This window comes from Ictidomys tridecemlineatus, unplaced genomic scaffold (assembly GCF_052094955.1).
Source record: "Ictidomys tridecemlineatus isolate mIctTri1 unplaced genomic scaffold, mIctTri1.hap1 Scaffold_83, whole genome shotgun sequence".
In the NCBI taxonomy this organism is placed as follows: Eukaryota; Metazoa; Chordata; class Mammalia; order Rodentia; family Sciuridae; genus Ictidomys; species Ictidomys tridecemlineatus.
The window spans coordinates 417,611-429,318 of NW_027526085.1; the positions used below are offsets into that span (position 1 = coordinate 417,611).

The following is an 11,708-nucleotide window of genomic DNA, read 5'->3' on the forward strand; positions in this document are numbered from 1 at the left end:
GGGGGCACGGAAATGGAGGCAGAGGGGAACAGCACCCCGCGAGTGGCTGCCACGCCCTTGGGGAAGAGGCCAGGGCTGCGGCTCTCGGGCGAACGTGGGGGAGTGAGGCTGTGGTTGCAGTGGCGCAGCCCCGCCCTGAACCCAGACCTTGCAGTTAGCATTTCCCTTCTCCCCCTACTTATTGCCCAAGAACGCTCCGGTTCTTGTTACAGATTTCTTCAAACTACCACGTTATCTGTTGTTGAAGGCCATCGGACAGATGAGAGAGATTTCCCCAAACTTTCAGAAAGTTTCCTGGTTCTCCTGGGGGGTTGCCAGGTGCCAGAAGGAAGGAGGGGGGAGAGGATAGTTCTGAAGGAAGCAAGACAAAGGGATGGAAGAAGCTTTTCAGGGGTAGTGGGAGAGGGGTTTGTCTTGGAAGTTGTTGCAGCGAGCGTTTTGTCTCAGCGCAGTACCCCCAGGTCCGGCTAAAACTGCAGAAGGTGGGAGTTCTAAAAGCTTTAGTCTCTGGTGAGGGTGGAGATGGCGCAGCAGCTCTTGTCTCATTTTTGTAACACATTGGCATTCTGGTTTCAAACACATACAGTTTGATTTAGTTTGTCGTTTACTTAAGCTAAGTTGGCTCACTTTTACAATATCACGACACACACACATAGTTTAAAGCCCTATAGTTTAAAATGTAAAAAGTATTGGAGGATAAGAAATTTAGTTTAACTGGAATTAAGCCAATAAGTTTCTTTTCTTCTTTCCAAGTCCTATTGTGGCATTAAAGTTAGATGGAGGTATCACTATGCACAACTATTTTGTGATATAATAAGGGTGAAAAGAAGCCATCTATCTCTGTGGCTGAAGGGTATTAATGGTTTCTATGGGCTTCACTATGGAATGTAGATACACACATTCTAGCAAATGTGATGGCTCTGGACAGAAATAATAGGAGTCTTTGTGTTCCCAGAGCAGCTATGCAACAGGCTACATTCTTATTGAATATGTAATTATGCAAGCATAGTTTTAATTGGGCACAAGTATTTGCTAACATCCGTTATCTAATATCTGCCCCAGACTGGTAAATTATGTGATGTGTAAAGTTCTTAAAGCTACAGTCACTTCTCACATTTTGAGAAGCCTTTCTTTATTGCGTCCTTATATTCTTTTTATTCTCTCCATTAACAAAAATAAACCCAAGGATGAATAATGGAATTATATGAAAAGCTTTTTATTTTTGCTCCAAAATTAGATGGAGTTAAAATTGGTATCCTAAACCAGGGAGATTCCCAGCATAGTTTTGCTCTTGGGAACACTTAATGGGATTTGCTGCAAAACTCTTTCAGATAAATAGTCTAGGATAAAATTTTTAATCTGAAACACATTTGCCAAACCAATTGAAACACAGCTATATGTGCCTTATTTTAGTCCTTGAGCATTTATGACCATTGTTCCTATAATATTTTCTGCAGAGTTATGAGTTAATATAAAACAATACAATATGAAAGATTCCCTGTTTTGGGATTTAATAAATGCTTCATTCTCTTCCATGAAATAGAATGTCACTTTGAAGATCTAAAAAGAGGTTAATAAAGTATCTTTTATATCTCTTTTAGGGCTTAACAGGAAGCCCAAATGAATTTTTTCTATTCCATTTTTAAACATTTTTCCATGAAGATGATAAGTGTCTCAACATTTTAATACTATAAGGCTATAAACTATAATGCAAATTATTAATAAACTGTAATCCAAGTTATTACAAGATAAGGGATATTAAACATTCCCTGGAGGGGAAATAAAATCTTATTTGCAAGATCACACATTCTGGTTTGGAATGTAGACTTCATAAATAGTGAAAACAAAGAAGAACAAGATCAGCAAGAAGTCTCTCTGTAGTTTTGTTTTGTGCAAACATTTTGGCCAGTCATTGTGAAACTGGTTAAGTAACTGAATTGACACAGTAACAAGTGAAGAAGATAGACACACCCATATAGGATGAGTCAGGGAAGTTTCAGGAGAAGAATTCACTAGAAAAGACAAAACAAATATAGTTCTTTTTCTTATTTGCCTGGCTGCACTTTTGCCTGTGCATATCCTGAATTGGAGGATTGAATAGCTACTTGATATAAATCTAGTCTTGTAACCTGGATGCCAGAAAATGAAATAGTTGCTCTGGATCCCAAGGATAAATATCAGAACATTTTCACAGAGAGAAAGGGAGAGAGAGAGAGAAAATGAACTTAGATATATGCTTAAACTTTTGAAGCACAAATTTCTGTTTTACATGTACTCATGTTACATGAAATTGTGAAATGAAATTTGCTCACCCTGATCATCATGTTATTCCATGGAATTAAATCGTAAAAACTCTGCAGCATTGATTTTCTAGATTTAAAAAATAATAAAACACTACTGATAAAAATGTAGATTCAAGAATAATTGAGCACTAATTACCATGTTAGTATACATTTATTTATTTTTAGGCTGTCTGTTAGTTCCTTTGAGTACAAACAATTGAGTCCCAGTTCAAATTTATAAATAGGAAAAGAGAACATAGCATAGTGTAGCACAAAGTGATTTATAAACTTATTCAAGGGTCATAAAATTTGTCAATGTCTTTTCTATAGTAAAGAGACTAGGTTCATGTGATTAACTTAAAATGAATAAATGAGATAAACCGTAGACATTTGCACCCTCTATATCTTGTCTTTTCTCTCTTCAAAATAGGATGTGGACAATGCATCTCTGGCACGTCTTGACCTTGAACGTAAAGTGGAATCCTTGCAAGAAGAGATCGCGTTTTTGAAGAAACTACATGATGAGGTCAGTGGCATAGCTGTCAGTGAATGAATGAGGGGAAAGCTGCTCCCTGTCCACCTGACTGACCTTCTGTCTGTCCTTTCCCTCAGGAAATCCAGGAGCTGCAGGCTCAGATTCAGGAACAGCATGTCCAGATTTATGTGGATGTCTCCAAGCCTGACTTCACGGCTGCCCTGCGTGATGTAGGTCAGCAGTATGAGAGTGTGGTGGCCAAGAACCTTCAGGAGGCAGAAGAATGGTACAAGTCCAAGGTATGCAGTGAGTCTGTGTGGTAGAACAAAAGAAAAGCAATTCTGAAAACACTACACCTGTCTGTGATTTCTAACTATTTTTTAGCTTGGCTCAAAAGCTGGCTTTAACTTAAATCTTTTGCTACAGCCTCCCCACCATGCACTGTGCCTCTTTTAGAATAGTAGACCCTGTTTTCACTAATCTTTTACAGTACTTCAGAGAAATCCCCAACACCACTATATTTAAATGAGTTCAATAGAATGAATACTGTTTGAAAACTAAAGTCAGCATTCTAATGCTCTTTCTGTAACTTCAAAACATAAACTAGACATAGTTCAGAAAACACTGGGTCAGAATTATGATTTCTTTCCCTAAGAGTGAAAAGACTCGAATGTGGACAATATCCATTTCTGATTTCTTCCCAACAGTTTGCTGACCTATCTGAGGCTGCTAACCGGAATAATGATGCTCTGCGCCAGGCAAAGCAGGAGTCAAATGAGTACCGGAGACAGGTGCAGTCTCTCACCTGCGAAGTGGATGCACTTAAAGGAACTGTGAGTACCACCCCATAGTAAAAGGAGGAAATTATGAGCTTGGATCCATTTTGTTGACCAAGCTAATAGTGACACCTGAACAAAATTTCAAGTGAAGAAAATTTATATATTTGTCCAAAGAAAATGAGTGCTCCAGATAGACGCACAAAGCACTAGATGGAATTCTTGGAGGTATTAGCTTAATCTGTGGTTGCTTGCAGTAAGAGGAACTTGCTGCTCACATTCTCCATCCAAAATTAGAGTGGGCACCCTTTTCCACTAATGGACCATTGTATACCATCTATAATTGGTTCTGGGAATAGCTAGGTGTTTCCAGGAAGTAACATCAGAAGCCCTTCTCACCTCCTGCAAAATGAGTCCCTGGAACGCCAGATTCGTGAAATGGAAGAGAACTTCGCCGTGGAAGCTGCTAACTACCAACACACTATTGGCCACCTGCAGGATGAGATTCAGAACATGAAAGAAGAAATGGCTCATCACCTTTGTGAATACCAAGACCTGCTCAATGTTAAGATGGCTCTTGACATTGAGATTGCCACCTACAGGAAGATGCTGGAAGGCGAGGAGAGCAGGTAGAGAACACAGACTCTTATGTGCGAATTAGTAGCTGGAGTTCCAAGGCACTCTGCCCCTCTTTTTATCTTTTGAACATTTCTTCAAGGTAACTCCTTTCCACTCCTTATAGATGAGAAACTTCAGGTTCAGAGGAAGCAACCTGCCACAGACAGAGCTAATAATAGCAGAACTGGAATTAGAACCCATAGTTTGTCAAAATCCAAACTATTTCCCCTCTGTAATGTCTCTAGTTTATGTCTCTGTGAGGAAATGCTTGAAATAAAAATTTAAATGTACTAATGGGACCAACCACAGGTAAATAGTTATGAGACACATCTCTAATGTGAATTGAAAGAGTAATTTTTATTGGATGAAAATGAGGAGTATATAAATTTATTCCTTGCTATTAGAGGATAACAATTTTACTGTTTTTCCTTTGTCTTTTTTATAGGATTTCTCTGCCTCTTCCCAACTTTTCCTCCCTGAACCTGAGGGGTAAGCATTTTATTTCCTTTTTTGAAAACTTTCAACAGGTTATGACCTTGAATAAAAGCTGTACATACTCAGTGCAGCAGTATATTCCCAGCAAGAATAAAAGAAGAAATCCATATCTTATCTGTTTATGGTAAAGCCCTCATTTTTTCTGATACCTGAAAAATGCCAAAATGTCAGAAAACATGCATAATTTTCAAATCCAAGTACTTTCTTGAATGTTACACTTCAAGATAAATGTAAACTTATTTTTGCTCCTTCCTAATGGAGTACACTGTAACGTTTCATTCATGAGGGCAAGGAGGTATTAGATAACTTGTTTTTCAAACAGATAATATTTCGTAGAATTATTTGGGAATAGCACTTTTTTTTCAAACAATTGCAAAATAATCAATTCTTTGAGTAAAATGGGTTACATTTTTTAAAAGTTTTATTTTTTGTATTATTTATTTAGAAACTAATCTGGATTCACTCCCTCTGGTTGACACCCACTCAAAAAGGACACTTCTGATTAAGATGGTTGAAACTAGAGATGGACAGGTTGGTATCTTTAAAATTGAAAAATGGAAAAAAATAATTAAAACAAACAATAACAAATTAAAAGAAAATAAATAAAATGGAGTAATTTCAGAAGGGTATCAATCCCCTTTCAAGTCAATAAACCTATATATCAGAAATAGCTAGCTAATTTGAGAAGTTGCCTTTTCTTCCTTTCATGCCTGCTACAAGAATAAACTGCTTGTTCCAGCAATACACATGGCCTAGTAATTATTTGGCTCCAGGATGAGATTGTATAGTAATTCTCTTCCTTCATTCCAGAATTAGCAAACTGTTGTGGTACTTAATTTGAAATGGAAGTAAGACTTCCTTAAGTTACTTCTTATACTACTTCACCACATTACCTCAATATCAGGATTGTTTTTATCTTGGACATATGGCCCTGTCTTAATGACTGTTGCCTAAATACTTCTAAACCTCTACATTTATTATAAGAATGTGCCTACAGATCAATTGGTTTCTTGTTACCGCTCTGTATTAGGAAATACATGGTTGCACTTTAGTGTAATCATGAAATCTTCCCTTACACATAAATTTAAAATGTACTTGCTATTCATTTTAATATGCCTTTATTGCTTTTAAGTTTTACTGCATAGAGTTTTTATGGCATCCTTCAAAAACACAGGTTTTTGAAAAGTTTTCTTTTGGTATGTCATAAATTCCATGGATAGTTACTTTGCCTATAGATGACAGGCATTTTGTACATGTATCAGTCCCTCTATGCTGCAATTCTTACCATGTAGAATCAGTGCGACCTTCCAAATGGCACAATAAATTATATATGTTTAATAAGATTTTTCTTTGCTGTGATTTATGGAATAATTTAAACTTTTGCATGTAGTATTATATTTGATTTGAGTTTTATTTATTTTTAACAGGTTATCAACAAAACTTCTCAGCATCATGATGACCTTGAATAAAAGCTGTACATACTCAGTGCAGCAGTATATTACCAGCAAGAATAAAAAAATCCATATCTTAAAGAAACAGCTTTCAAGTGCCTTTCTGCAGTTTTTTAGGAGCGCAAGATAGATTTGGAATAGGAACGAGCTTTAGATCTTAACAACCGACACTCCTAAAAGATTTAGAAAAAAAGTTTACAACATAATCTAGTTTACAAAGAAGTCTTGTGCTAGAATAATTTTTAAAAAGTATTTTTGAATACCATTAAAACTTCTTTTTTTCCAGCAAGTATCTGAGCAACTTGTTTCTGCTTCAATAAATCTTTAGAAAAACTTTTCTACTGTGTTATTTACTGTATAACATTAGAACAATTATCTCTTTGATCCTATTTGTTAATTTGCCACTAAAATAATATTTAGGTATTAAGTTAGTAAATTCTATTTCTTTATGCTCACTTCTTTTCAGTTGTTACTATTATCTTTTAAATTTAGGCTGGCAGTGTTCAGTGGTAAGATACAGGTTCAATCCTGTACACCAAAGAAAAAATTTACAATTAGATACAATATAGATGGCCCGCCACTCAGGATGGTTCAATGAAGAATTTTTTTACTTCCTAATGAACAAAAATCCCTGTGCATTCAGTAGAAATTGTACTTCTGGTCTTTTTCTAGGCTAGTGATATATGGTATAGTACTCTTATATGCAGTGAGCCACAGCTCCCAGTCTACCACACAAAACAAGAGACACTGCACTATACTGTGTTGCTGAGCTTGTTTGTAGGTTAAGTTTATTAAATGCATTTTCAACTTACAATGTTTTCAATTTCTGATGAGATTATTAGAATAATACCCAGATGTAAGTAGTTGGGAACCTGTGTAATAAAATGACGTGTGCAAAATTGATAGACCTCTTTATAACATGAGTTCAGCTGGATCCATGTTCACGTGTAATTTCAAGTCCAGAGACTTCATAAAGTTAAAAAATGCAAACTTCTTTTTCTGTATGTGCAGCACAAGATTAGTACAAATTCCACTATGGGATTTGAATCATTAAGCAATGACCAAAGTTGCAGGAAATGCAACTTCCACTTGCAGGATGTAGAGAAATGGGGCAAGTTCACCAAGTTTCAAGTTATGAAAAGTGGCGTGCTTTGGTGTATGCGGTTGTATGAGCATAAATAACATGTAAACTTGTATTTACATCTATAGATTTAAACTTTTAAAATAGAATTCTTCCCTCAGGCCTGCCCTTTCAACCAGCTGATCTGTCATTAAAGTTGGCACCTGCAGAGTTAATAGAATAGATATTTTAATGACCTTTGTATTTGGAAAATGGTATCAGACACAAAATAAAAATCCCTGCCTTTTCAACTGGGGAGATGAGATTATTACAAGTACATCACATGGCCAGACAGTGCTAACTGTAAGTGTAATGAGGTTTTAAAACCTGGAGCACTAAGAATAAGTAGTGTAGTCATAAAAAGCTTCCTATAGATCTGCCATGGGACAGACCTTAGGAAAGTTCATAAAATTTAGAGAAATAGAAGAAGGAAGGTATTGCCCAGAGGCAAGAGAGTTGTTATAATGGTTGACAGTGTGTATTTTGGAGTGAAACTCCTTTGGGTACATTCCTGGACTTCTCTAAACCACCATTTCCTGTATCTTTATTATTATTATCCCATATCCTTCAGAAATAATACAGTAGACATATGTTGTAATTTTTTTCTGTGCTTGCTGTATCCCTCTCTGAAGTTGCTGAGGGGAATAGTAATAGTTCACGGGAAGTCTTGCTTATAGGCAGCTATGTTAGCTGTGATTTTTATCATTTTGTGACAACAGGCACAGCAGAAGTAAAGAAATGATTGGACACTGAAGTGACTCCTAGCTAGGGTGACTTTGAACCCTGACTTGCCTGGAGTAGTCATAGTTCACACCTGTGTGTCAGCACAATTATTAGAACTGCCCCTTTCAGACTCACAAATGTACCATTTCAGACAATAGGTTACCCCTGTCATCCTATCCTTAGAATAATCTAGTAAGAAGGCTATTCTGTTCATATTGGGATTTCTTGAGTGTGGTTGACCCCTATTCCAACAACTGCCATGGTATGATCTGCTTCACCAGTGTAAACTAGCAGATATCTAAGCCCTTAACCCATTAAGTCCCAAGTTCTGAATTCTGCAAATATTTTAATGCAGTTGACACAGGTGCATTAAAATAAGTTGGAAGTCATAACCAAGAGCCTATATATATGATTAATTATATAATTAATATAATTATTATATTAATATCAGATTTAATAATTAAATTCTCATTTTATATTATATAATTATATATCAGATACTATATGTGAATTTTTATAAGTGTTCTACATCTAAGATAATGGGACAAAATGGATCAAGAAACCTTTTCTATTTGATTTTTGGTTTTGTTCTCAGTCTTTTAGCCATGCTCACCATGTTCCCCCCTCAGCATCCTGACCCTATTTCCTTTCTCACTTTGTTCGGTTTATATGAATGTCATCCCAGGAAGCCTCAGATTCATGTTGGTTTTCTTCACACAAATGACCCTTTAGTATTTAAAAGGAATTAAGAAGTCAGTCACAATTTGTTTTGTTTTGTTTTAAGGGAAGAGAGAATTCATGACAAGGAGTTTGGCCCATACCCTTCAAGACTACTGGGGTCCCCATCCTTCAAAATCCCTTATAGCTCTTTCAAAAATCACATCCCAGAAGTGGAAAACATGAGCTGGCCTCTCTTATCTGTGACCGTCAGAAATTAGACCTTAATGAAAAGGCCTCACAGGAGCCCATGTCATAGGAATTAAAATCTCATTAAGTCTTCTTTTATTTTTGTCTTTAATTATGCTGTTAGCATTTTCCTTATCTTCCACTTTGAAAAACTCATAAAAGAAACCATGTTCTCACCACCTAGGGTGAAGCAGAGATTAGTGCTGGGTTCTTTTATATATAACATTATTCCAAGATTAAAGGAGATAACAGAAAAATGTAGAGGGTGGAGAGAAGGAAATTAAGACATAAAGGATACTTCTGTAGAAAGTTACCCAGGGTACTGTTAAATCCAACTCAGTTTTCTCACAACCATGACAAATGGAAGAGACTGCTGGTGTATGAAACAAATGTCTTATTTTACCCTGAAATATACAATAGTAATCTCCCTTTCCACAACCAGACTTTTAACAAAGCCACTCAGAAAACAAAATCTCTTTTCTAAGACTGTGAGATTAAGGGAGTAAAGAGGAGAGGAAGAAGGGGAGGGACACCATCTTCTATTACAGCTATGGTCTGAATGCTTGTGTTCTCCCAAAATGCATATGGTGGAACCAAAGTCCCAATGGATGGTATTCAGAGGTGGGGCCTTTGAGGTACGAGGTCAAGAGGGCAGAGCTCTCATCAGTGAAATTAGTGCCTTATCAAAGAGGCCTGGCAAAGCTTATCTGGTCCTTCCACTAGCAGGACACGGCATGAAAGCACCATGTATAGACTAGGACTCGGGCCCTCACTAGAGGTGGAATTTGTTGGTGGCATGGTCATAGACTTTGCAGCCTCCTGAATCATAAGAATTTAGGTTTCTGTTATTCCTAATACACCAAATATAGGCATTTTGTTACAGCAGCTCAGACAGACTAAGCCTTCATGGGCTTCTTAAAGTAAGCAAGAAAAGCAAACAGTATGTCCAAGAGAATGCTGTCTCTCCAACCTGCCCGACCTCAACTAAATGAAGGGTCTGAATTGTTCTGCTCATGCTTCCATAACAAAATAGAGCACATAGGGTGGTTTAAACAACAGGAGTTTAGTTTCTTATTGTTCTAGAGATCAGGAAGTCTGAGATCCAGGGGCTTGCAGAGAGATATAGAAAACCTGACAGTCTTTCTTGAAAAAAAAAATAAATAAACAACAGATGGTATAACACTTGAATTCTGCCAAACATTTAATTTGCAAAATTCAAATCATAAACACTTTCAGATCATAAAAATGAGGGAACATCTTCTAATTCATTATATGAAGATAGTTGACTTAGTCATTGGTGATACTACAAGAAAATACCTGAGAATGGATAATTTACCAAGAACATACATTTATTTCTTACTGTTCTTGGAGACTGAGAGTCCAAGATCAAGGATGCAACAGGTTTGGTGTCTGGTGAGGGCCTGGTCTCTGCTTCCAAGGTGCTTCATTTTCATAGCATCCTCTGGAGGAGATGAATGCAGTGTCCTCAAATGATGGAAACGATAGAAGGGGTGGAAAGGGATGAATTTCTGGCAAGCCCTTTCATAAGGGCATTTAATCTCTTTCATGAGAATAGAGCTCTCATGACTCAGTCACCTCCTAACTGTCACACCATCCCTCCAAATACTTCATATTTCATCGTGAACGTTGGAAGGGACACAATTACAAAACTAGACAAAGACACCAAAGCTGATAAACACGGGACGTCAACTTTATTCATGGAGACAGATACACATATCCTCAAGACATATCAGCCAACCAAATTGTGTTGACCCAGGTTCTTTGAAAAAACAAAAGTTGGGACCATATGCAGAAGTGATCTATTTAGAAGGATAAATTGGAAGGAACATCAGTAGATAGGCAAGCCTTCAGGCTGTGACGCAGGCCTGACACCAAGAAAGGATACAGGGAAAGAGGGAGCAACTGCAGTAGCCTCAGACTGCAGTGCAGAAAATGTCTCAACCAAGTCAATGAGGGATCCTCAAGTCAGTCTCACATCAGGGGAATCTCAAGGCCCAGAAGGAATGGGTCACTACCATTTTTACCATGTACAGTCCAGAGGAAATGTATCTTGACCCAAATGTTGTAGCAAGTCCAGAGAAGCAGCAGGGGGCGCTGTCAGTTAATTATGCCCCCTGAAGCACAGGATGTTACTGATGTATTTTCCTTGCCGCTACTCAAAGCTAGCAATATGTTTTTAAAATGTCTGTATGTATTATAAATACATCAAAATCATAGATAAATTTGGCATAGCTCAGAAATGCAACATTTTTAAATATTCAAAGCGATGAACAGAATTTAACATTTTAATAGACTGAAGAGAAGACCCTATGATCAACTTGATAGATACATTAAAAAATCTACAAAATTCAACATCTAGTTAAATATAAAAATGCAAAGACCTTTTTAAACTTGATGACAGGTAACTATAAGAAACCAAGTGTATACACAGAAACAACTGGAACAAAGAAACTTGCTATCCCCACTCCTACTCAATGTTATACTACAGGAAAAAGTAAAGAATTAAAAGACTAGAAAATAAAGAGAGGAGATTAACAGGCCATAAATTGTAAATGACAAGACTGATTATTTCGAAAACTCAAAACTATTTACAGACAAATTATGTATGAAGAAAAAGCAAAGGGCCAAGAGAAGATGAGACACTCCTTGATAAGACAAGAAGTAGAACATCGAGGTAGGAAAATGTCCTGATACACAGTGGTATCTTGTAGCAAAATATAATGATGTAGATTGATATAGAATAGACACAAAGAGAATTTAATGGAGTATGCCAAAATCAGCACATGCATGAAAATTTTATTTATGATAAGGATTGTTCTAATAAGTATTAATTGAAAAATA

The 11,708-nt window shown here is 36.8% G+C and overlaps 1 protein-coding gene across 1 annotated transcript; it reads left to right on the forward strand.

Annotated features, from left to right (window-relative positions):
- Nucleotides 1–12: 12 nt before the first annotated feature.
- LOC144374707 (vimentin-like) lies at nucleotides 13–6,423 on the forward strand. The gene is made up of 8 exons (XM_078037458.1): nucleotides 13–153; nucleotides 2,713–2,808; nucleotides 2,895–3,056; nucleotides 3,465–3,589; nucleotides 3,941–4,162; nucleotides 4,597–4,640; nucleotides 5,092–5,177; nucleotides 6,074–6,423. The coding sequence occupies exons 1-8, from the start codon at nucleotides 13–15 to the stop codon at nucleotides 6,113–6,115; spliced, it is 918 nt and encodes a 305-aa protein (XP_077893584.1). The 3' UTR covers nucleotides 6,116–6,423.
- The last annotated feature ends 5,285 nt before the right edge of the window (nucleotides 6,424–11,708 follow it).